Source organism: Dryobates pubescens, chromosome 2, assembly GCF_014839835.1.
Source record: "Dryobates pubescens isolate bDryPub1 chromosome 2, bDryPub1.pri, whole genome shotgun sequence".
Taxonomy (NCBI): domain Eukaryota; kingdom Metazoa; phylum Chordata; class Aves; order Piciformes; family Picidae; genus Dryobates; species Dryobates pubescens.
Window position 1 is genome coordinate 34,828,587 of NC_071613.1, and position 27,114 is coordinate 34,855,700.

General features: G+C 41.0%; 1 protein-coding gene across 2 annotated transcripts in view; it reads right to left on the minus strand.

Annotated features, from left to right (window-relative positions):
• CERS6 (ceramide synthase 6) overlaps positions 1–27,114 on the minus strand; it is a 120,151-nt gene that overhangs the window by 13,623 nt on the left and 79,414 nt on the right. For both annotated transcript variants that reach the window (XM_054174836.1, XM_054174826.1), the window contains exons 5-8: positions 23,825–23,875; positions 22,802–22,894; positions 12,998–13,126; positions 8,695–8,801 (exon numbers count right to left, since the gene is read on the minus strand). In XM_054174836.1, the coding sequence (XP_054030811.1) occupies positions 8,695–8,801; positions 12,998–13,126; positions 22,802–22,894; positions 23,825–23,875 (380 nt within the window). The remainder of the gene's footprint in view (positions 1–8,694; positions 8,802–12,997; positions 13,127–22,801; positions 22,895–23,824; positions 23,876–27,114) is intronic.

Sequence of the window (27,114 nt, forward strand, 5' to 3'; positions counted from 1 at the left end):
GCTAAGAATGACACAAATCTGAAAATGTCCAAGCACACACAGAACTTGTATAAGCAATAGCGAATACGTATCAAGTTCCATCTGCCTGGAGTTCATGTTATTCTCCACATAGGTAAGACACTTGTTGCAAACTATAGGAGGTCAGTTTCTAACCTTTGCAAAACAGGGTATCAAAGAACAAAAATCCTTCTCCATGCCTTTTTGTTGACTAAGTGCGATACCTCTCCTCAAGTAACATTTCTTCCTCTTACTTTTGGAGTACACACTGACACACTGCCGTGTGTTTAGCTAGATGCTATGGCAGACATTTTAGGGGAAAAAAGATTACCCAAACTTTCTGTAAATGCAGGAACTACATAAGCAAGAGGAGTTCAAAAGCCCATGAAACGTCACAGAACAGCTGCAGCCAGTTCTCTGCCAGGTACCCAACATCTTTCAGGTGGTTTACATACCATTAATAGGGGTACCACACTTTGATTCATTGGTATGGTCCTGAGAACATGTTTCTAGAGTAACAGAATCATTTAAAAATCATGCAGCTTAAGGAAGCATGGTGGAACAGTGTCTGCCAAGGACTCGTCTTTCAAACAAATGAATCTAGTATTATGGTCTAGTTGTGGAAGGACTGGAGGAAAGGCAATGTGATTCCAGTCTTCAAAAAGAACAAGGAGGACTTGGGTAACTCCAGGCTAGTCAACCCCACCTCTGAAAAGGTGACAGAACAGATCATTCTGGATGTCATCTCTGAGAATGTGGAGGAAAAAAAGGCTATCAAGAGTGGTCAGCATGGATTCACTAAGAGGAAGTCATGCTTGATATCTGATAGCCTTCTGTGATGACATGACTTACAGGATAGATAGGGGAAAAGCAATGAATGTTGTCGGTCTTGACTTCAGCAATGCTTTTGACACCATCTGCCATAAGATCTTCATAGGTAAGCTTAAGAAGGGTGGGTTAGATGAGTGGACAGTGAGGTGGATTGAGAACTGGCTGAACAACAGAGCTCAGAGAGTTGTGATCAGTGGTGTCTGGTTGGAGGCCTGTGGCTAGTGGTGCTCTCCGAGGGGTCAATACGAGGTCCAGTAACATTCAACATATTCATTAATGACTTGGATGAAAGAGCAGAATGTATCCTCATCAAGTTTGCTTGATGGAGGTAAAGAAGGACTTTGTAGTCCTGGTGGATAAGTTAACCACGAACCAGAAATGTGCCCTTGTAGCCAAGAAGCCCAATAGTGTCCTGGTGTGTATCAAGAAGAGTGTGAATAGCAGGTTGAGGTAGGTTCTATTCTCCCTCTACTCTGTTCTAGAGAGGCCACATCTGAAGTATTCCATCCATCTGGGCTCCTCAGTTCAAGATACACAAGGAACTACTAGATAGAGTCTGACAGAGGGCTACAAAGATGATTAGGGGACTGGAACATATCTCTTTATGAGGAAAGACTGAGACCCAGGGCTGTTTAGCCTGGAGAAGAGAAGACTGAGAGAGGATCTTAGCAGTGCTCATAAATATCTAAAGGGTGGGTGTCAAGAAGATGATTTATTTTTATGTCCCACATACATTAGCAGCTCACAGTGAACCAGCAGCATTTTATATTGACTCTGCAGCGTTGCAAAATATGCTCTGCTAACAGCAAACTCTAGTACTACAGATACAGCCTCCAAGAGAAAAGGGTTGAGAAGGAGCAGAATGTTTGCACATGCTTGAACTACCTACAGCCACCTAGATTGTCAGCACTCTTACGGGATGTCTGTGGTACTACTGTACCCGCACAATTCTCCCTTCCAGAGAATGGGAAATGCCTAAAGGTGTACTTTGGAGCAGTTTCCTCACATCACTCTTGTTTAGACCAAAAAACCCAAACCAGTCAAACCGCAAACTCCCATGGTCAGCCTCTTTTTTTCTCCCTTCCCTTCTGAAAATGATACAACTTCCACGGGGACTTGGAGAACTTCATCTGACTACAGAGCAGCTCATACAGGAAGCTGATTATCATGGTGGAAGTTCAGCTTCCCCAGGTCATCTACATCCTCCAGTCATCTTGTCTTGCTGAGCTGATTTAAAAGTTGCTAACGTGTCTGGCCCCAAGAAAAACACCAGTGCTATTTCCCTTCCCCTGAAACATTTACATTCATCAGACTAATTCTGAGCAAAAGAAGTGTCCCAGCACAGGTTTATTCTGTTTTCAATCAGAGCACAGTGTTTAGAAAGGGCATATTTCATAATAAACAGAAGAACAGTGAGAAGAACATCAACTGAACAGCCTATCCTAGACAACAGAAAGCATTATTACAGCCACAGGATACAGTCTGTAGAAGCTAAAAACAAGCATAAGAGTCAGCTTTGGGAGTCTGATGAAATCCTTTTTCATATCTTTTTTTCCTGTTATGACCCCATGAAAATCTTTTAAAAAGAAACACTGAGCAAATGCCACTTTTTGTTATTTACACTGAAACTCCACAATAGTGAATGACATCTGTAACCTTTTAATTTCTTTCTGTAAATAGCTAGATTAGTATTAACCTGGCACTCCAAAGACTTCAGTTTTGCTTCATGTAGCAGTCAGAGGCCTGAGATCACAAATGCAGTAAACAATTTGAGGGAATAAAACAACCAGGCATGAGAAGGGTAACATCAGATACTGTTTTGTCAAAAGCAGATGGGATGAACAATATCATATATGCCCTGCTAAAGAGCTAAGATAAAGAGTTGTGATTAAATTTAAGGAGACTTAAGTATACCTTTTTAATCCATAAATTGAAGCCTATGAGTTCTTCATAGCTTATATACTATAAGTTAGCTATTAAATGCTCTTGATTTACTTACGGCTTATAAGTGGTCTGTTGAAACTACGAACAGCCAGAAATATGAACACATTACATAAGTTTTGCTAGTTCCACAGCACTCACTTAGTGACAGCATGAATAACATCAGGAACCAAGTATCAGAACTGCAATTTGTTCCTTCAGTAACTGTTACCCACAAACAACTTAAAGACAATATTCAGACCAAAATGAGCTCAAAATGGTGTCAGAAAAGATCTATTTTCTTTAATAAAAAAGTTATTTTACTGTAGAACTATCAAGTGTTTGTCCAGCTCTATACATAAAACTAGCCAGGCTAGACTTCAGGATTCAGTGAGAATAACTAAAACCACCACAAAACACTGTGTTCTTTCAGAGTCTGGACAAGGTGTGGGCAGTTGGAATTTATCTGTCTACCTAAATTCTGACCATGCCAAGTAGCTGACGAAGATTCTTACTTTTACAGGATTTTTGGTTTTCAGGATTTCTTGCCTATGCATTGTTTTGTCATAGCAGGATGCTTTTTAAGGGTCGGTTTGAGCTTTCTGTTTTACCAATATGTTCAGAAGAATGGGGTAGGGTGAGTCTTCTGGGGACCACACACTGCCTTCCCATAACACACATGCTCTGAGAGCCAAACAGGAGGAAAGTGCCAGAAAAGAAAACTAGTATGAAAGACCATGACTCAACTTCCCTGTGTGTTCAAATCTGCACAAAACCAGTAAAGATCAGCTAGTAAAAGAACAAAGCCAGGAAAATGGGAAGCAGCTGCTGCTACACATAAGGGCTCTGCAGTGCTCTATTTGTAAAGTGAGCTGCATTTTGCTCAGAGAGAAGCTGATTCCAGGATAAAAGAAAGGAGAGAAAACAGTCCAAACCAGCAATTCTGGATCACTATTTGGAGACTCAGTGTATGCATTAATCACAAGGCTATATCCCATGCTATTGTTCAGCCAGCAATGAAACTCAGGAAGAGCTACTCAGCCACTCATGCAGAGATGAGAAACACTGGTAATAAGTGACTAGGTTATGCTGCAGCACACCATTGTGAACAGAAGTTAAATCTAACTCAGCAAGGAGCATGCCATGCCTGTCTGGTTCATGCAGATACTTATTGCAATGAAAAGGCAATCAGAAATCAGCCATGAACCAAACTGTGTACACTCTCATGAACTCTAGAAATAAAAGAAGATCAAAGATAAGGGTTTTTTAATGACTGGCAGACCCTTGCTTACCTAGGATTTGTTGGGATAAAAATTCCATTTAGCAGCCATTCATTGCATTTGAGGAGATAGGAACCTGAATTGGCTTTGACTTCTAACAGTGAGAATTATTTTTCCAATCTTTTCTTTGGTTGTTTGAAGGAACCTTTCCAAACAGACTCACAAAGGAAAGTTAAAAGACGTGCCTAGCAGCATTAAAGAAGACCATACCAACTAACCAATGTGGCTCACCAACTGTCCTCACATTTTAATGTGGTATGGTAGTCCAGGCACTGGAGGCATGTGAAGAAATCAAGAACAGGAGGGCATCCAGACTACCTCGATCATACCAAATTTGCCTAGATGATAATCTGGAGCACAGCACATGCAAAACATTACCTGTGTTCTTTATAATAAGTATAAAGCATTTATATTTGTACAGTTAAGCCACTATGCAGCATATACATGCTAAGACCTTACAAACTGCATGAATACCAACTGTTTCCCTGCGTACTTGCCATTTGACAGCAGTACTTGGCCGGAGCACTCCCCCACTGTAACCCACTGTATTCTACCTCTCATACAATATAACTGACTATAAAAATAATCAAAAGCAGGGAAAACAAGTGCATGCTAGTACTAGTCAGAGCAAACTGGCAGAACCTAAATTTACCTAGCTTGGTGCTTTAATGTGGTGAACATCAGCCTAGCTTTCCTGGGAGCCTTCTCCTTTCACACTTGAAAGTTACCTTAAGCTATCTTATAAAATTATGACCAGGCTAGTAACCTTGTATTTCCCTCCAGACCACCTACCTTTCTTACAGAAACACAGAATTGTTTGGATTGGAAAAGTCCTGTAAGAACATCAAACCCAACCATTTTCTAACTCTACCAAGTGGGGTGCTAACGAAGTAAGGTCCCTTAACACCACACCTCCAGGAATGGAGATTCAGCCATCTCCCTGGGTAGCCTAATCCAGTGAATGAGAATCCTTTCAGTGAAGAAGTTTCTTCTAATATCCAATCTAAACTCCCTTGGCGTCACTTGAAGCCATTTTGTCTCATCCTATCATTTGTATTAGGCAGAAGAGACCAACACCCACCTCACTACAATCTCCTTTCACATAGCTGTAGAGAGCAATAAAGTCTCCCCTCAGCCTCTGTTTCTCCAGACTAAACAACCACAGTTCCCTCTGCTGCTCCTCATAAGATCTGTTCTCCAGACTTCTTTGGATCTGCTCCAGCACCTCTATGTCTTTCATGCAGTGATGGGCCCAAAACTGAGCACAGTACTCAAGGTATGGCCTCACTAGTGCTGAGTACCAAGGGTCACTCACATCCCTGGTCCTGCTGATCACACTTTTCATGACACAAGCCAGGGTGCCATTGGTCTTCTTGGCCACCTGAGTGCACAGCGGCTCATATTCAGCCATCTGGTGATCAGTACACCCAGCTCTTTCTCTGATGGGCAGCTTTCCAGCTACTCTTCCCCAAGCCTGTAGCATTACTGGGGGTTGTTGTGATGCAAGTGCAGGACCCAACAAGAAAAGAAAGACGAAGGAGACATAGTGGTCAAGAATGAGGCACTTAATGACTTTGTGAATAAGGAAAAAAAACCCAAAACAACAGCAAGAAGTAAACCATTCCTGTATGAACAAAGAGAATACTCTATCCATGTAACTATAGGAAAACCAAGCATTTGAGGCTTGAGGAAGAGGCATTGAAAAGCTTTTTGACATAAAGAAAGGCATGGAGCAGTTTTGTCACCCAGCTTGATTAGATTAGCCAGGGGCTTGCGTAATTTAGATGAATTATCTAGTTTGAGACTGCATTCGTTCTCCCTACAATCCTGTACACCTGAGAAGGCACCATGTTCCCCCTGACTCACGAAGAGTTGTGTTTTATGTTGTAATTTGCTAGAACAGTGATTATGTGCAAGTGGGAGAATTTCATAAGCAAAATGTCTTGTCAGTGAAAATAGCAGCTTTACTCCTACATTCACTTAGCAGCGGGAGGCAGAAAGTGTCCTGGGGTTTTTGAATTATTGCTGAAATGTACTCCAGATGCCTGCAGAAGGACTGCTAAATATATACCTAATTGTTAGCTTCTATTGTTTTAGCCCTGCTGCTAAACAACCTTCAAACAACAGCATTTGATACATTCTGAATTCTTTATCAGCAATTTTACACAAAATTAAATGGCACTTGTGCAAAGCTGGAGAATAATACCACGCCAGTGCTTCCTAAGTGTCATCACTGGAAGTTTGTCTTGGGTATTCACTTTCCTGTGTGAGGGAAGTTTTCTTATAAATTACAGTCTTCCTTTTACATTACATGCACACCAGTTTTTATGCTAGAAATATTTGCATATTTATATAATATTAATCAGGCACCAAATTTTTGCTATTTTGAATATTCAGCAAAGGAAACAAAACTATGCTTCCTGGCCTGCTGCCACTCCAGTGACTCATCTTTGCTGACCTGCAAGCTAATGGCAGTGAAGATTAAGAATTGCTGTTTCATAGAGAAAAAGAATTTGGGAGAGAGAAGCTCACACATCCCATGCTTCATCCCTGCTAACCCTGACTCTCACACACAATGCCCCCAGTACAGCTATGAAACTGTCTTTGGGCTCTGTGACTACAGCTGTATGAAAAAGTAACCATTAGGAGTATTTACATCAAGACTTTTGTCTGAATCACCTGCATATTCACATAAATGAATCTGTTCTTTTGTTGATTAAGGGAAAAGCAGAGGAATGGCCAGTGTAACCATTTCAGCTGTGTCACAGGAGCACACAGTGTACTGTCAGCCGCTGCATTACCAGAATACACAATCCCTCTGTCTTCACTGCCGGCAAGAGTCCATGCTGAACTCTTCCACCCTAGCAGCAAACCTCATCCATGAATGTAACCTGCTGCCCTCATTAACCCAATATTCAGTACCAAAGGAGCCAACATCAACAACTCAAGCTACTGTGCAGCACTCTACCCTTCCCATCCTCCCCAGATCTATTTGCTTCAATTTTTACCCTGCATTCAGCACACTGGTCCACTGCTACACTACAGAGAAGGATTCAGGCAAAGTTCAGTCTACAGTGGAATGGAAGTACAGCTGTCACGTAAGATATACAGAAATGGATGGGTAAATCCAGAACATAAGCACAAAATGTCATGACTGTCATGGACTCAGGTTTTGACACTTTCTCTATAACTTCTCACTGTGTTGGCAATCTCTTCCAGAACTTGGCCAGTCGAACAGCATGAGCTACATGTGATGTCTGGTTGCCACTAACCATGTTGATCTTTAATTTATAATTTGCCTAGTCCTAGCAAGGGTTTCCTGCACAGTCTGACAGTTGGCTGCAACACTTCACAGAAATCACCTGAGACAGTGTGAACCTCCAGTTTCTGATCTTCAGTTCCAGTTACAAACATACAGTTATTTTAAACGTTCAGGTTTAAAGTGTGGATTTTCCAAAACTTCTCTACCATAGTAACGATGGAAAGGATGCTAAGTCACACTTCTACAACGTACTGTTAAGCAAAGCTGATGACTTTGCTCCCTAAAGGCACCTTGGTCTTATCCTGTTTGCATTAACAAAACCCCAAAGAGATATCATTAGACAGGATTTGAAATGAAATTGTGGCAGAGAGGTTGATACTGACATTTGTAAATCCTCTGCATGCTTAAATGAGCCTGGAGATAATCTCTCTAAATAAAACTGCAAAAGGTAACATTTCTAGCATTCTTGGTGCTTCCCCAAACCAAAAATGCCACTTTTATCTTCTAAGGCAATGACAGACCCCTCTTGGTCTCATGGGAATACAGAGATTTCTGTTCTTTTCATATGTGAGAAAGGAAGAATTCAGAACACAAAAGACTGACTCCAATGGCTTCTCCCAGCCCTCCACACATACAGGGCACAGACTACAGAGAAACTTTAATAGGCTTCTACACTGAAGTACATCTTAGTATTTCCTAACTAGGCAGCTGTCTTCTGGATATTGAGGGCCCTAGCTAAGAAAATCTAACATCTGTGTTCTGTTTGTGTGCATGCATGTGTATGTACCTAGAAGAGAGAATAAGTGCATGTGCAAGCAGCTGCCTTTGCCTGGGAAAAGGTAAGATTATAGTAACATATATAGACTGTATAACACCACCTAGACATAGGTACCTGCCCAAGTCTAAGGAGAGGTAAAAAATGAGTACCCTGCAGAACTGCAATCTGCATTGCAATAACATCCTCACAAACATTTCGGCAGACCAGAATTTCCTTATCTCATTGTGGTTTTCTTTAAGATGAACACACTGATAAAGTGTGTACTGAAAGCTAATGAGAAGATCCTAGCTTCAGGATTAGCCTCTGGTTGGTCTTTGGTGACTAATATTTTATTTCTCCTCAAACTTCTTGCCACAACAGGTGAACAACTGCTAACCTGAAGCTATGCAGTCTCCAACCCACTTCTACTTTAACAATAGCAGAAGCCCCATATATTTCTTGTCTAGCACACAGTAAACACAATGGCACTCCAGCAAATAGCTTATTTCAGCATCTAGTTAGATGTGGAACTCTCTCTGGAGCTTTGGGGAATGGAGTAATGTAAGTGAATCGTGTTCAGTTACAACATAGTTATTTCCATGCCTGTTTGACGCTTAGCATGTGAGGAAAACAGTATGCTTACTCACCATAAGGGATATATGCCAAGCCTACTGACAATGAAGACAATGGCAAATGTAAGGAACAGAAGGTCACTCAGCTTTTGACACTTGCAATAGTTTGCCATTTTGGCAGCCTGTAAAAGAAAGAAATGTCTATTTACTTCTGTGAGGACAGCTGAGTTTTCATGTATTGTGTTGTGGTGTATATGCTATAAGACAAAGAAATAAAATCTTCATGAAAATTGCTAACATTTTCATTGGGCCACCTCACAGCAACTCCTCTAAACCAAGCAGCTGAAAAATGTCTTTTCAGAAAAAAAAAAGACATCATAAAATTGGAGTGCATCTCTCATTTCTTACTTCCTCATACAATTTCCTTTTTGAAATTCTACAATTTCAGATTCACAAAAATATTCTAAACCCTTTATTGAACCTCATTGTGTTTATGCTGGTTTTGTCCCCATCCTCTTTACTTACTTGCCTCTCATCTTTCCAGTATGCTCCACTTGCCTTTTCAGTATACACCCATTTTGCACCTGCCCCATGCCCTCTGACACTCTAGTCTTTGCTATATACAAATGTTGCCTCATATCCCCTATTATGCCCCACATATAAAATTCTTCAAAAGCATCTCATCTTCCTTTCTGGCCTACACAGAACAGTTTCTACCTCAAAGATTATATCCCTTTCCTTCACATATTTTTCAAGGTTCTCTTCCCCTCTTTATCCAACTATTGCTTTCCGACTTGTTGCTCTATGCCTCTTCATGCATGCTTCTCTCATTGTCTTCATGCGGTCTTGTGACTACTCTTCAAACTGCTTATTAAAACACCCATCTTCCCAGAAGTTTTTTGACTCCTTCTCACTGAAGAAAACAGCATATACAAGCAAGCCAGCTTTAAGTTATCTATTCAGTTCCCCCAGAGTTCATATGTGTAAGCAGTTACTTATTTTAAAACATCTGCTTCAAGGCAGGGACAGTCTTTATGCTTTCTGTGAAACGTATGCAGGGCTGCTGCACAACAAAGTATGTAAAGAGCCTGATTTAGTGTTCACTTAAGTCACTGGGAACCCTTTCAAAGCCCCACTCTGACAGAATTAGCACCTATCTCCCATATTGAGATCCTTACTTGTACAGACTTTCCAGAGGGCTAAGAGGGAATAAAATTACTGCAACTATGTATACAGAATAGTATTCTGAATTGCCTAAAAAAATGAGAGGCACTCTTGCATTCTGTCTAATTTTTTTTGGTATGAACACACTGAACCTGAAAGTGCTCAGAAAACCCAGATGCCAAAATCAACCAGCACGTTCATAGAATCATGTTCGTAGTATCAGTCAGGGTTGGAAGGGACCACAAGGATCATTTAGTTCCAGACCCCCTGCCATGGGCAAGGACACCCCATGTTACCTAACTTCTGCAATGTTTCCACTCAAAATCCGAATATAAAAGATATTCCTCACTAATAGGAAACAAATTTGGAAGATCACAAAACATGAAAAAAGTCACCAGTGCTGAAAAGAAAACATAACCCTTTTGAATCACCCCTGTATTCTAGTGGACACAAGTGAGTTTTGGAGCAGTTTGTATTCACAGTTTGGTTTAAGGCAGAGAGTACATTTTGGTGTCAACATGAAAAGCAGAAGAATAACTAACACCTTGATTTTCAGATGACTAGAAGTTCAGGTAGGAATTATGGATGTATTTTCATGGTGGCAGTCTTAAAAAAGATGGTTCCATAGGGTGTGGAGCTGATATTGCCATAGCAACTTGTAGTATTATCATGCCATTTATCAAAACCAGTACAGCTGTGGGTCATCAGTTCTCAAACAACAAATCTAAAAATCACATTGCTAAGGAAGGATTACAAAGGAAGGGAAAGCCTATGTTGTTGCTGGATGGAATTTGCACACCTAAGACAATGCAACACAATTTTCAAAACTGAAAAGCCATGACTAGAATTGAGTAACACAGCTCTTCCAGATACACTTGTCAGTCTATTTAAATCCATTTATTTTATGGCACAGCTATATGCCTTATTCTGAAGTGTCCATTCCCTGCTCTCTTATGAAAGTGTGTTAGGAGATAGCTGGAACCTGACAGAATGGATTCAGGTTGAACTGTCAGTTATATGAGGCTCATACACCAGAAGCATACCCAACTGGCAATTATTCACATCCATGCACTGTCATCAAAACTGCCACAGTATTCATTAATTGAAGTTGAAAAGTCTTAAGGTCCCCAAACAGGTGGGATTTTAAGTGCTTCAGCAGGTTAGGTCACAGTATTTCCAACCCACAAGATGATACCCAAGACTGCATAAAAAAACTTAGCAGAGATTCTGAAGTTGCTTCTCAGAAGCCTAGATTTCAGGTTAAGGTCATGTAATGGCTTCCCAGGCAAGCAAATTACTCTAGGTTTGGTTTGTCTTGCCATGGCTAGGCTGCTTTGTGTATTCAAAATTACTTTCACTCAGAGCTAAGAGAACACCTACAAATTCCTGAAAATCCTACACTATGACACTTCTGTTCCTGCAGATACCTTAAGACCTATGGAAAAAAAAATGCACCTCCAGTGTTCCTATCAATATATGCTACTTTTTGCAATGAAAATAGCAAAAGTGTTGCCTTCCAGCTTTCCAAGGGACATGGTTCATTATGAAATGGTAGGTGGAAAGAACCTAGTGGCCTCTGGAAATAGGTTCTCATTTTTCAAATACATAGTATGTAAAACAGATCAAGTGCACAACCGATCCATCATGACAAGATATTTTACCAGCTTCTTTTTCAGTTTGATTAATTTCTTCTTCTTGAAGAAGAAGACTTTCTCCTCAGTGATGTCAGCAGTGTGTAATGGTCCATATTCTCTCATATGGGACCAGGGCTGTGACCCACTGCCCTCACAGAAGAAAGTTTACTGAGAGATACATAATGGCCCTCCCAATAAATGCTGCTCTGGACTTGCAATTCTCTTGCTTACAGTTTAGAATAGCTTTAGTATTACCAGTCAGAACAGACTGAACAAGTTGACTAGAACGATCACTAAGTGCTGTGCCCCATGGAGAAGTGTATTTGTTGAACATATGCAAAGCATGTGAGAATACCACCAATTCATCTTTGTCATAGCCAGCGAATCAACAGAGGAATAGAACAAGAACATGTATCTCGTGTTTAAGATGAGGTTTTAGCTGGCCTATTACGGCTGTTCTCCAGTGGTTTTACAGTTTCACAGTCACTGGAATGATCTGGAATGAAAACCTTCAAGTACACTCCTCTAGCAGCAAGAAAAGTGGAATGAAGAAAATTTGGGTGAACCCACAGCTAGCAGAATGAATCTACACACATTACTAAAACAGAATAATGCACTGGTGAAGATGGAATTACTTATAACAGGAGAAATCCAGATTCTCTGTTGCTTTCTATCTCAGATAGTCATGTGCCTTCTAGGTTAAAAAAAGATTGAAAAAAAACCCCCATATTTACAGGACTATCAAAACAGAAGAGCAGGATTTTGATTCTGCAATGGGTGACTCACACTGTGAAACTATATTCTTGCATAACAGGATCCCTGCAACTACTTAAAAAAATAATTTCAGATTAAATAACCATTAGGTTTGGTTTGATTCTGATGGAGAGTTCACCAACTGACCAGTTCCAGCATCACCCAGAACTGTCTAAAAACTGATGCAAGCACAGGATAACAACATCTCTAAATTGCCCCTATGGAAGTTACAGACCATCTTGACTTAAAAGAACACCATTCATCCCTTCTCTAAAGCCACAAGTTTAACACTGGTATCTGGATCCAAAGGCACAGGAACCTGGAAAATCTTTGGAACCAGAGGTCAACTGACTGCCCAAACAGACACTAAAATTTCCATCACCCTCTGCCCAGCAAAGCACAGCATAAATAAACTGTGACACCTTAAATCTTTTGGATATGGGGTTCTTGCCCACAGACCATGTCAACAACCAGGAGCTTCTATCTACCATTTTCCAGATTTTGGAACTTTGAGCTTTTGACTTTACCATGTTATATTTGAAATCTGTGCGTGACCCTCCCTGGCATGCAATGCATTACCAGTCTCTGCTCTGTACAAGCAAATTATCAAGAGATAAGCAAGCCTTAAATCACAAGTACATACTGCTGCAAGTGTACTATATTTCAGCAAGGAAACAGACTGCATTAATTACCATTACTGTCTTGAACTGGACTCTTGCTTAGGAAATACTTGTTCTGCACAGCAAATAGATTCTACCTACTGACATGCTAGCTCTCCAAATAGTGAATACTGTATACAGACACTGATGACATACATATTATCTCACCTCTAGGACAACATCAGCCGCATCATGGAGGCATAAGGTCAAGGTTCCCACTCGTGTCAAATTGGTTACATATGAGAAGGTTATCAGGGTGACTGTTACAATGTGATGTGTAAACATGATGCCAAAATCCTAGAGCAGCAAGAAGCAGGGGAAAAACACAAAAAATAATGAAGCAAACAGTGAGATTTAGTACCCTTATACAAAAATGGATGGATGCTTTCTAAACCCAGCACTATGGTTATGTTACATAAAAATCCTGCTACATAAGTGCATTAAATACCCTGCTATATATTTTATTTAGACTGAACAAAACTACAGCTGCATGTTACCAAAATGCACAGACTTTACTGAAAGCCAGGCATTATCTACACTTCTCAGTTCATGGTCATATAATCAACTGAAGTAAACATTTGTGGCTAAGGTTAGTTTGAAAAGGCATATGTAGATACAAATCAAATTACACTGTATTTTTTACACACCAAGCAACATACAACATGCAAAATAACACACCATTCACAAGAGTTCAAATAGCTACAAAGAAAGGAGAAACACGTTTCCACTGCACTAGTACTTATCAACAGTAACCTGTCAAGCACAACAGAGCTTCATAGAGCTAACAATCCCAGTTTCAGCTTTTTTATTTGTTTTTAATGAATTTGCTGTGTCTTCAAACTGTGACAGGGTCAAAAAAGTTGTCAAATGAAGCCTTCTAGTCACATCCAATCTGCTGTCTTTCAAATGTTGCAGGTTAGCTGGAGTTCAGGTCAGCAACTAAGTTATCTGGTCAGCAAGCAACTCTTACTACTAAGAACTACTGGAAGCAGATAAATGTTGAGGGGCAAGCAAAGCAGAGGGAATAACCTGTCTCCCTGGCCTAAACTCCCAGACTGATTACTTAGAGAAGAGGACCTGAAGAATTCTTGCTGGAGTTTGCTGAACTACCCACACAACTTTGAGAAAATGCTATCAAACCCTTGAAAATCACAGGCATGATCTGACTGGGGAGTTTACACACTGTTTGCAAAGTTACTACCACAGCTCTCAGCAGATCTGATGACTCTCACGCAGTGTTGTTTGAAAGCAGAGAGATCCAGGCAGTCAGAAGCAGAAACTCCTCCAGGCAGCCTGCTTGACAAGCATTCTGGGAGGTAGAATTTGGCTTTCTGGCAGCTTTTACCGGCCAGTTCTCCTGGGGTGTGGTAGTCTTCTGATAAATGGCTCGCATCAGAGAAAGCAAAACTGACAGTCTCTAATCTTTGGAGACTGGTTTGCAAAGTGAGTGAGGGTATGTGTGCTAGGCAGGAAGGTGCAACAGAAAGAGCTGGTGAGCTTCCACTAACACAGAATGAACTCCCGATATGCAGCAGCCACAGCTGCCAACTGCTTTGTCTTTCCAGTTCTGGGAAGAGTAACTGATCAGTGTCACCATCCCTCTCTTGGTCATTTCAGTACCTACAAACCCACACATGGAGATCATTTCACCTTACCATAATCAAAAGAGCAAAGCATCTACCTTATTCCCTGGGACTATAAGTAAGATAGAAGCATTGCCATATGGCTATACTACAGCCTATCTTTTATCTGCTTCAGCTTCAAATGCTATGGCACTTTTCTACATTTTCCTTCTAACTGCAATTATGTGAGTACATAGGCAAGCCAAAAGGGTTAAGAAGCCGAGCAGAGAATTGACTCTGCTTTTATAGTTTACACATTCATATTCTACAAATAAAATTCTAGTTGCTCTTGGGAACTCTTCAAGGCATTCCTGATAATATGGATAAATCCTAAGAAGCCCTAATGCTCCTGGGCATCAGTCTCCTGCACTTCTGCATGAGTCTACTTACAGATATGCTGTCCAGGGGCCTCTAATAATGTTTCTTAAAAGAGACAGTTGTCTGACTGCCAGCTGTGAAACAGAGATGCTGGACTGACATAGTGGAAATTGTTGGAAAAATGTAACAGTGATATAAATAAGAGTAGTTTTGTTATTCTTGTTTTGAAGATACTGCTTGTTAAGATTTTAATACTATGTAAGGGTAATGAATACATAGAAGCTAAAGGTACAAGTCCCCCTAATGTCAAGTGGTACCTGAGTTCCCAGCTTACTCAAGAACTTTCACCCCCCCAAAAAAAAAAAAAAGAGCAGCTGCACAGGAACAGGACTTTTCTTTTTAAAAATGTATTCAACCTGTATGTACATTTCCAGCAGATTTATAGCCCCCAGTCATAAATGCTGGAAGATGTTATGTGCCTGTCATGAAACTATGTGGCTAAGAATAGCAGAAAGAATCTATTCCTGACACTATCAGTGGGAAGAACACAAGGCAGACAAGAGAGGAATCTAATGGATCTCAACTTGTAGACAAGCCTTCTGAAATCCAGGCATCTGCACGTTTGTTTAACTTGTCACACTCAGTGACTAAACTGCCAAATGGATATGGAGGAGCATTAGTGCCACCGAAGGGCAAAACGTCATCTTCATTACTCACTCCAGCTTCTGGAAACAGGCTGTGTCATAGATAAACAAGGAAAGGGAGTATCATCAGCTAAAGGTCTCAACCAATAGAATTCTAATAAAGGTTTGCAAAATGCACAACCTAGAATCCTTTTTTCTGGAACAAAAAAAATCAGCTCTATGACTCTTCTTTTGACTGACTGAAGCAAGACCTAGGATGCAGATTCAGCAAAATATAGCATAAATTTTCTAGAATTAAAATGGAATATTCATGAAAATCATCAGCATTTTGGGAATAAGTGAACTATCATTAAAAAAAAAAAAAGGCAAGCTAAACACAGCTCTAGAAATTACCATATGCTTGGAATTAAAAGGTGTGAATATACAGAAAGGTCTCCTAGACCTACAAACCTGTTAAAACACTGAGTAGAAATTTTACACATTCTCACAGAATCATAGGATCATTTTGATTGAAAAAGACCCTTGAGATCATTGAGTCCAACTATTATCTAATGCTACTGAACCTGGTGCTCAACTATGTTCTTTAGCACCACATCTACAGGTCTTTTAAACACCTCCAGGGTTGGTGATTCAACCACCTCCCTTGGGAGCCTATTCCAGTGTTTGAAAACCCTTTCAGTGAAGAAATTTCTTCTAACATCTGTTCTAAACCTTCTTTGGTGCAATTTGAAGCCATTTTCTCTTGTGCAGTCACTTGTTACTAGGGAGAAGAGACAGACACCCACCTCACTCCAACCACCTTTCAGGTAGTTTTACAGAGCAGTGAGATCTCCCTTTAGCCTCCTCTTCTCTAGACTAAACAACCCCAGTTCCCTCACCTGCTCCTCATAACAACTGTTCTCCATATCCTTCATCAGCTTTGCTGCCCTTCTCTAGACCTGCTCCAGCACCTCAATGTCTTTCTTGTAGTGAGACGCCCAAAACTGAACACAATATTCAAGGTGTAGCCTCACTAGTTCTGAGTAAAGGAGAACAACCACTTCTCTGGTCTTGCTGGTCACATTACTTTAAGATACAGGTCACGATGCTGTTGGCCTTCTTAGCAACCTGGGCACACTGCTGGCTAACATCCAGCTGGCTGTTGATCAATACCCCCAGGTCTTTCTCTCCTGGGCAGCTTTTCAGCCAGTCTTCCCCAAGCCTGTAGCATTGCATGGGGTTGCTGTGACCCAAGTGCAGGACCCAGCTCTTGGCCTTGCTGATCTCATGTAACTGGCCTCGGCACATTGATTCAGCCTGCCTAAGGTTCCCCCGTAGAGCCTTCCTACCCTCAAGCAGATCAACACTGCTTCCCAGGTTAGCATCATCTACAAACTTCCAGAGAGAGCACTCAATTCCCTTGTCCAGATCACTGATAAAAATATTAACGAGAACTGGCCCCATTACTGATCCCTGGGAACACTGCTTGTGACCAGATACACCCACCACATTTTTTTCTATCAAACAATACTTCAGGTACCCAGAAAACATGTAAATAAGCCTCATGCTTTTAAAACTCAACAGGGGGTTGTGAGAGTAACAAAATTCCATGATCTAATTTTTTTTTCCTTCTCTGGTTTTACAGAAGATGAGTATGGGAAACTGGACAGAGACAATAAAAACCCCCATCACTCTAGGCTGCAGTCTTTTAACATTAAACTCTTCAAGGGCAGAATATCATTACATCAACACAGTGATATTTATGATGCAAACAACATGCCATTATATAACTGCAATCGCTGATCTATTCAGTTTGCTGCCTTAATGCCAATAGTTTGTGCAACAGCCTAAGTAGTTTGTTCACACCACTTCAGGCAGGCAAAAATAATCTGCTGGAATTTATAACACCTAAATGAAGAAAAATGGGTATTTGAAAGTCAGCAAACCTATCTGAAGTAATATTTAAGTCACGAATTTGCTATCAGAAAGAAAAAAATGGAGATGGAATTCAGTAAGTCCATTTCTCTTGAGGTACAACAAGCATCAAGACCAGTGCTGGAGTTAGGTCAGTGCTGAGTGCTGATGCTTTCAGAAGACCTACCACACATCACCCTGAGAGAAATCTAGATAGATCAATGCAAATGATTGAATTCCTGAAGTGCTTGAGGCTGCAGAGGTACTTTTGATCACTCCACTTTACAACACAGCCACCACTGAATTTCAAGTATCTAAAATTATAACTGAGAGTTAGATACAAGTGTTCCTTTCACAGTAACATGAAAATATTAACAGGTTTCTTATGCTGAGAACTGTTAACATCTTCTCTGTATCAGCTGTCATCAAGTATTGCAACAGCATCTGACATCAGCTGGCAAATTTCCTGCTTCTTCCAGTTACAGAGGGCCTTATCTCATATGGGCACTGCTTCACACACTGCGTATTTGGTATGTTAATAGGTTTCCCTATTTTTTAAACTAAAACTGCTCTTTAAAAGATAACTGTTACGGTGCTGCAACAGCTGGTGTCTCTGTCAAGCTTGTACTACTTTCTTCTCAACTACTGTAAGCTTCCAGTGCTAACATTTGCAAACTCATGAGTTTCCTCGACAGCTTGCGCTCACCCCTGGCCACAGAAGAGTCTTACAAGAGTGTGACACCAGCACAGGGATATATTTCTCCAGTCTGATCTTCCTAGATATCAATTTCACTTAAACTACAAAAGGAAGTGTCCAAACTGGTCAGTGATCTAATATGTTATTTATCTCCACTGCTTCCTGCAGGTGCTTATAATGAAAAGCTTTTGCCTTGCTGTCACTGCACTGCAGATATTGTGCTCCTGTTCTCTGATGGACACTGGATATTCTCAGACACAGCAGATGCACGAGACACTGCTTGGATCTGGTGCTCTAGGTTCAAGCATTGTAAATCTACGGCCATTACTAGTCCACTTCCCCGCCTCCCTCTCACAATATATTTTCACAGTAGCCTGCTGCAAAGTCTTCCTGGTAACAAGTCATTTTTATATAACTGAGAAACACACTTGCAATAGATTGTTTACTTGCACCTGTACTATCAAAGGGATCAAGCTTTAGTTTTACGCTCAGCTCACCATTGGGTACAAACTCTCCAAGTCATGAAGATAAAAGCTATACCATTTGCTCATGAGATGTATTAAATGAGAATGGTATTATTGGTCCTCCCAATGGCCCTTTTCAGAAGTGTACTTCAGTGCTGAACCTAGATGCTGTTCAATTATTTTTCCCATGAGCAAATCAACTCATCAGGAATCAATCAAATATTCTTTAAAGATGTGCTGTACTGCTGTAATTGCAATGCTGTTACATCTTCCTCTCCCTCAAGAGGTACACAAAGATAATGAAATACAACCAACGGCACAGTGCAGAGGACTAAATATGAATGTAAGGGAACTGATTAGACACAATACTTGTCTGCAGCAGTAACTTGAACAATTGTGTAACGCTGCTGCAGACCTTCAGTTTTGTCAAGTGTCTCTTCAGTATTCCTGGCACTTGCAGCCTATGTATGCTGGTCAATATTACTCTTGATTTAAATTAATCTCTACTATTATACAGCTCCTTTCAGCATTGGTTTTCTGCATCATGTTTTTTGAAACAGTGAAGTTGTACTTACTTGAAGTTCATGATTAACAGTGTGTTTAGCATCTACAGCCAGTGAAAGCAAGGGATTCACATGTATTCATCCTAAAATTTTACCCTCCAATACAGATTTAAAATTTGTAGATGCTTTCTGGAGATACCTGCTTCTGGGAAAATCTGGAAATTCAGAGAGATGTTTTTCCAGATATACAGCTCTGATACATGACATTCAGAAATACACCATGGCTCCAAATTACAGTTAAATTTATTCAGGACATACTGGATCCTTCATTTCCTCTTTTCAGAGCTCCTGCTAAAATTCTAGAAAGCAGGTATTTTTCCATTGGCATAACCTACAATTGTGTAATTGACAGCAGAAAGAGGCACATCAAAATATTACAAAATCCTCCCAAATGTTTTAAACAAATTATTTTGCGACATTAAAAAGCTCTGGAAGAGTAACTCAATGGACTAGGACTGTTATGCTGCCTGTTCTACTGTGGGCTAGCACTTTGCTTGGAGGAGACAACTTGGATGAAGGAATATGGAACAGGCTGTGACTGATTCTGGAAAAATGGTTTTATCTGGGCAGAGTATTACTTTTTTGAGTCCCTTAATAGCAATGATCAGCTACTGGAAATTTTGTAACCATAAAGGCACGACTATCCATATCATCACTTTTGAAAGACCATGGAGAACAGGGCAGGTGCCTAAGTACTGGAAGAGTCCCAATGCCATTCTGGTCTTCAAAAACGGCAAGATGGGAGACGCAGGGAAATACAGACCTGTCAGCCTCACCTCTATCCCTGGAAAGGTGACGGAGCAGCTCATTCTGGAGGCCATCTCTTACCATATGAAAGAAAAGAGGGTGATCAAGAGTAGCCAGTATGGATTCACTAAGGGGAAATCTTGTTTAATCTGATTAATCTGATAGCCTTCTACAAAGGCATGGCCAAATGGAAACATGAAGAGAGAGCAGTGGATATCGCCTATCTTGACTTCAGCAAGGGTTTTGATACACTCTCCCATAATATCCTCATAGGCAGACTCAAGAGAAGTGGGTTAGATGACTGGACCATGAGGTGGGTTGGTAACTGGATCAACAATAGAGTTCAGAGAGTTATGATCAGTGGCACAGAGTTCAGTTGGAAACTTGTGGCCACTGGTGTTCCCCAGGGATCAGTACTAAGTCTGGTTTTATTCAATATCAAATATTGCACCAGTACAGGTTAGGAGGTGATCTGCTACAGAGCAGCCCCATGGAGAAGGACCTGGGAGTTCTGGTGGACAAAAAGTTATCCATGGGAAAGCAATGTGCCCTTGTGGCCAAGAGGGCCAGTGGTATCCTGGGGTGCATTAAGAAGAGTGTGTTCAGCAGATCGAGAGAGGTTCTCCTCCCTCTCTACTCTGCCCTACTGAGGTCCCACCTGGAATACTGCATTCAATTCTGGGCTCCCCAGTTCAAGAGGGACAGGAATCTATTTGAGAGAGTCCAGTGGAGGGCTACAAGGATGATGAAGGGACCGGAGCACATGCTTTATAAGGAAAGGCTGAGGGACATGGGGCTTTTTAGTCTGGAGAAGACAAGACTGAGAGGGGATCTAATAAATACACATAAATATATGAGGGCTGGGTGTCAAGTAGTGACAGCCTCTTCTCATTCATGCCCTCTGATAGGACAAGGGGCAATGGATGTAAACTACAGCACAGGAAGCTCCACCTCAGTATGAGGAAGAACTTCTTTACTGTAAGGGAAACAGAGAGGGTGTAGAGTCTCCTTCTCGGGAGACCCATCTAGATGTGTTCCTGTGCAACCTGTGCTAGATGATATGGTACTGCTCTGGTACGGTGGTTGGACTCAAAGGTCTCCAGAGGTCCCTTCCAACTGCTATATCCTGTGATCAGTGACCTGGATGAGGGTATTGAGTGTACCTTCAGCAAGTTTGCTGATGATACAAACTGGGAGTGGGGTGGCTGACTCCCTTTCAGGCTGCGCTACCATCCAATGAAATCTGGACAGGCTGAAGAGATGGGCAAAGGCAAACCTCATGAAGTCCAATAAGGACAAGAGCAGAGTCCTGCATCTGGGGAGGAGTAACACCTGGTACCAGTACAGTCTAGGGATTGTCCTGATGGAAAGCATCTCCGGGGAGACAGGCCTTGGACTCGTAGTAGACAACAAGTTATCCATGGGACAGCAATGTACCCGTATGGCCAAGAGGGCCAATGGCAGCCTGGGGTAAAGCAAGAAAAGTGTGTCCAGCAGGTCTAAGGAGGCTCTCTTCCCCCTCTACTCTGCCCTGATGAGGCCACACCTGGAATACTGTGTCCAGTTTTGGGCTCCCCAATTCAAGAGAGACAGGGATCTGCCAGAGAGAGTCCAATGGAGAGCCATCAGGATGATTGAGAGACTTGAACATCTCTCCTATGAAGAAAGACTGAGAGAACTGAAGCTGTTTAGTCTTGAGAAGGCTGAGAGGGGATCTTATCAACATTTATAAATATCTGAGAGGTGGGTGTCAAGATTAAGGCACCAGTCTCTTTTTGGTGGTGTCCAGTGATGGGACAAGGAACAATGGGTACAAGCCAGAACACAGAAGGTTCCACCTCAAAATGAAGACACACTCTTTCCAGTGACAGAGTACACTGGAACAGGCTGCTATGGTGAGTTGAAAAATTCTCCCCCCAACATTAAATGCCAGACCAGCTCAGTTGGAAGCAAATGAAAGCTGCATTTGCAAACAAAACTACAATCTACAATTAAATGCAATTAATATGTACAAAACACACAGTATTTACAATATTTACAGGTATTTACAACTAATAAGCAGCACAAAGACCTCCCTGGCCAAAGACCAGGGGGGCTGCAACAGCTTCTCCCTTCCCTGCCTCCTCCCCTACCCCTCTGTACACAAAAGGGACAAGAGACAGTGCAGAGAAGTTATTGTTAATACCAGTCACAACAAAAGTGATGCAGCCAAGGTCAGTAAAGCCAGGAGAAGAAGCAAAAAGAGAGAGATTATTTACCAAATGAATTCTTATGGTAGATACCTCTCCAATAGGATTGTTTAGAACTATCATTATTTTCCTTTTTACACCAAATAATGATTTATTTACATTTTAACACTTTTCTGTTCAAGATCTGTGAAAATTTTTTAAAGGCATAGCCTAAAACTATCACAGCTGCCAAGAGAGGTTATGGAGTCTCCTTCTCTGGAGCCTTTCAAAACCTGCCTGGATGCATTCCTGTGCAGCTTGCCCTAGGTGATCCTCCTTTGGCAGGAGTGTTGGACTCGATGATCTCTCCAGGTCCCTTCCCACCCCTAATATTCTGTGATTTTTATTATTAAATGTATCCCTTTTTTTCACCCTCTGCGGACTGAATTCAACTCTCTCATAGATCTTACCAGAGTGATACTGTGAATTTATGAGGCAGCCTTGCTCTATCATTGACATGTCATTGTTTAACTCTTCGAAGAAACACTGCATTTACTGTTCAATTCTGCTCAAGTCACTGTATGAGAGTAGAAGATATTTTTGGCACGTGCTTGAAAATGTGATTACTGCAGGCTTTTCTTCACATGTGCAACCCCCCCCACCCCACCCCAGTAAAAAAAGAACAGAGTAAGACAAGCACATCAACACCAGTTTCTCAGTGATGAATACCTGCAAGAGGTGGTGACTAGACAGAACTGACTTTCAAGTTCACTTCACAGATAATAGAACTATTCCTCAAATCAAGACAGATATGTGCTTATGGCTTTTGATGTTTTTAGCCTTTTAGTGTTCTTACCTTTCTTTTGATGTCAATGAATTGAGAAAACATTAAGGACCAGTAGAATGACAATTCAACTATGTAGTAGTAATGAAGGTCAGGCATCAGTGGCTGAAAGATGGAGATAGAAAAGGTTAATAGAGTCTGAAATTACAGGCAGCTAAAGTCTACAGGAAACATGTTGAATCACAAGGGGATTACTGAATTATACATAAGCATCCTATGTTAACAAAAAAGGTGATGGCTGCCTCTTTCAAACTTTGATGGCTCTGGAAAAATAACACTCCCCAACATACCCTTCTCTTACATCACATAATGTCAAAAAATTATGATGTTGTCTGTTGGGAACCTGGAACAAACTAAATTCTGAATACTCCAAAGGCTTTTTAAAAAAATTACTTAAAACATCATTCTGTACATTGGTAATATGGGTGTAAAGCACAGCGAAAGAAACAGTGCTAGAGTAAATCAGAGAAAAGTAATGCTAGTGTATAATCTCCTGTCCTCATGACAAAAAGGTTGTGAGCTTTAAACAAGGTTTTTTCTGACATAAAAGCCTACTTTAAAAAAAGGTAACTATTTTCCGAGACCATATTAACACTTAGAAAGACAAAAATAAATAACTTCTGTGGGACTATTCTGTGCTTACGGGTAAGTGGTCATCCTCTACAGTAACTCTGGGTTGATTTCTGCAATGCTGTGTTGAGTAATATACAAAGGACTTGTAGCAAACAAGAAATTAGAAACTTTCAGTATCCTCAGAGTTCTGTAAAAAATGCCCGTTCTACCACCGCTGCAGATGTCTGCTTTCATGGTAAGATTTCCAAGATCTGTTTTCAGAGCCTGTGCTTCATTTCAAAACAAGTGTGACAGCTAAATTCATCTTTGCCATCTTGAACTCCAACAGGATAGGGAGCATCTAGCAATGTTCTGAAATGCTGAGTAGCCCATTCACACTAACATATTAACACAAAGCACTATAATAAACTCAGAGCTCTGTGAGGTGCCATGTTTGGTTATAGGCAGTACTATGACTTTTACCTGATATGGATACCCGTTCCAGCACTGTCTGGTATTCCAGAGCCAAGGTGTCTGAGAGAGAGACAAAGAAAAAACAAAAAGGTCTGTACACACCATTTTGGGCAATGTAAGTGTGCATGGTTAACACAAGTGAAGAAAAAAACATACAGCTTCCTGTTCACAAAGATTTTTGGTTGGTGCGTCATGCCCTTACTTCTGCAGAAATGCAGGCTGAACATAATCAGCTTGTGCTCAGGTGCTCAGATCCCACATTACCTTCTCAAGAGCACAGGAAATCTTAGCCTTAGGTTGCTCAAATATTTTAAAGAATGTTCTTTGCACATACTACTTCATATAAGCATCCTTGCATACAGGATCCATCCTTCATCCTAGCCACATCAGCTCAAGATAACAAAATCAAACCTTTTGATTTCCTGGCTAAACACACAACTGCCCAGAGATCTTGCTATTGTAAGATAAAATTGTCTTATACCCTAAAGCTTCATGAAAGGTGCCAGAGACAAATTTATTGTAGTGTGTATCTACAGACTGTTGCATGGCAAAAAGCTGAGCAAACTCAAAGACCTGGGAACTTGCGGCTCTGTTATGCTTCCCATTTCTTTGCTGTCTGCACAAGATGTACATGATTATTTCTCTTTGAATGCCATAGACAGCATTTAAAATCTTTTCTTGCAAGCAGGGTGCTTCTGTCAGAGGTCTGCAGCTTTTACTTCCTTTCCTGTGCAACTAAACAGACTCGAGATAGAAAACAGCATATTGGCAAGCTCTTCACCCAACACATTCAACTATTAAGAACATGAGTAATAAGAACATGACTAAATCAACAGCTACCAAGCAGCCACATTTCCCTTTTTGTGCACAAGCAGAACGACACCTTTCATATATGCATGTCTTGCAAAGCACAGCAGTGTTTCAGGTTCTGGATGAATCTGGACTTTGAGAAGTATGTCTACAGTACAAGTACCAACCCAGTGTGTGTCTCATTAGAAATAAGGAAGAAAAATGTGCAACTCTTTCACATAACCTTAACTGCTCTACATCCAAGTATAAAGGGGCAGAACATCACTAGTAAGTGTCGTGGCACAAATACCCTTAGAGCATTCAATACTTCCACTTGATTATGTTTTCAAACACATCATGAGACAGCATTTTCTTACTTTCACCATCAGGTGGAGCAGCTCAGCCCAGCCAAAGATTACTAATAAACTCTTGCAAAATGCAATGGGTTAGCATCAAATCAAATTAACACTAAGAAGAATGTTAAAGCCCAAGGCTGAGAATCAGGTTAGGTAGGAAGCATTTGCAACAAACTGGGTGGGAGTGTTGATCTGCTCGAAGGGAGGAAGGCTCCTCAATGCCAACTATATGAGGTTGAACAAATCCAAGTGCTGGGTCCTGCACTTGGGTCACACCAACCCCGTGCAATGCTACAGGCTTGGGGAAGAGTGGCTTGAAAGCTGCCTGACAGAAGAGGGGTGATAGTTGGTAGATGGCTGGAAATGAGCCAGCTGTGTGCTCAGGGGGCCAAGAAGGCAAAGAGCACCCTGGCCTGTATCAGGAATAGTGTGGTGAATGGAAGTAGGGAAGTGATAGTGCCCCTGAAATATTTCTGTCTGACAGTTGTCTAAATTAGATCCATCCAAATATTGTAGGATAATTTATACTTTTAGCCAGGTTTGAAAAGCTGTAGCTGTCTTCCATATCAGATTCAACAAGAGAGAGATGCTTCTTACCCAATTATTTTGCTACCTAAATTACAAGTGCTAGGAAAAAAATGCAAATTTTTCTCTTTGAAATATTACGACATCCTCAGATTTCATCAGAGATACCTGCTATAGAAGCTGCAGATACAGGGGTTTATGTGCAATTAAAATGCTGAATGCTAAATAAAATAGGCCTCACTGGAGGAACCTGTAACCACAAAGCCTGAAATGCTACTACAAACTGACAATCTAATATATGCATCGAGCCTCAAAGACCAACACATTACAGAACACAAGTCTCTTCTGAGCCACGTGAGGCTCACAAAAATTGCACTGCTGTCTCAAACTAAATGCTTCTGAGTAGCTGCTCAGAAACCTAATAGATCCTACATGGGTAACCATGGCTAAGACAGCAGGGCACCCACACCACCTTCTTATACTTCTTTGCTCCCCAGTCTCCCCCCTCTTTGACTTGTCTTGGCATCTCTCAGTTGATTCTAATAGCTGTACCAGCAAGGGACTTTGGTTATTCTTTGCCTGGAGGGTTTTAGGGCAGTGGTAGAGAAAGAGCTTGGGTTAAGCACAGTCTTACCCTCTGATCTGCACAGTGAACACCGTCTTAGATCAAACCTAACTTCTCCATAAAGACCACGGCTATAGTCAGAACAAGAAGCATTTAGATGTGGGATACTCTATGCAGGCTTCAGCAGGAAGGACAAAATTCTAAAAAAGGCCACCCAGTCTGCAGTGTAACACCTACACACACTGTTGAAGGGTGCATTCATCAGGGCATTCTCAGGGTTTAGCTGAATCCTGCATCTGCACACAGGTTCTGTCTGTGAACTTCTTCACACCAGGCAAGCTCACCATAGAGCAGATCCCATCTCTTCCTGAAAAGTCCCATGATGGGTGGAAAGGTCAGTGATGTTACTTTCAACACATCTTTTTTTAGTCAACATAAAGGTGTGCTACAGTTTCCACAAGCATGTTGAATACCCAAATTTCCATTTTATGGGTATATATCTCTGAAGAAGAGAGGAACCTAAGGGGACTGGAGAAAAGGGGAAATGCAAAGATCCTGGTAACATAAAGGTTATCTGTTAAGATGGAAACAGAATAATAAAACTTCAGTACCAATCATGTCAGGCATAAAGCTCCAGTTCTAAAATGCTGACACCCTCCCTTACAGAACTGAAGGGAGTTTGGATGTAAACTTAAGCTTTACTACATTTTGGTGCAGTGCTTAATCAGCGCAGTATCAATGTCAGAGAAGGATGATAAATAGCTGTTGAATCTACTGTCACTAACAGTACTAAGGAACAAATCTCTATTATTTTTGTTTCCTTACTGCAGTATCTGTCAAAAGCTCCATCAAATCTCTCTCCAACTCTTGTGATTAAAGGGAGTAATTTTAAAGAACTCCTTCAGAAATAACAACTTCTCTTGAGACAAAGGAATGACTGGGGATTTGGGGGGAAAAAACCCAACAAACCCAACAAATTATCTAGGATGCATGAATGCTTAGTCAGAAGCTCTGGGTTGCTTTGCATCCACTGTTCCATTCACTTATCCTTAGAGAAAGCTTCT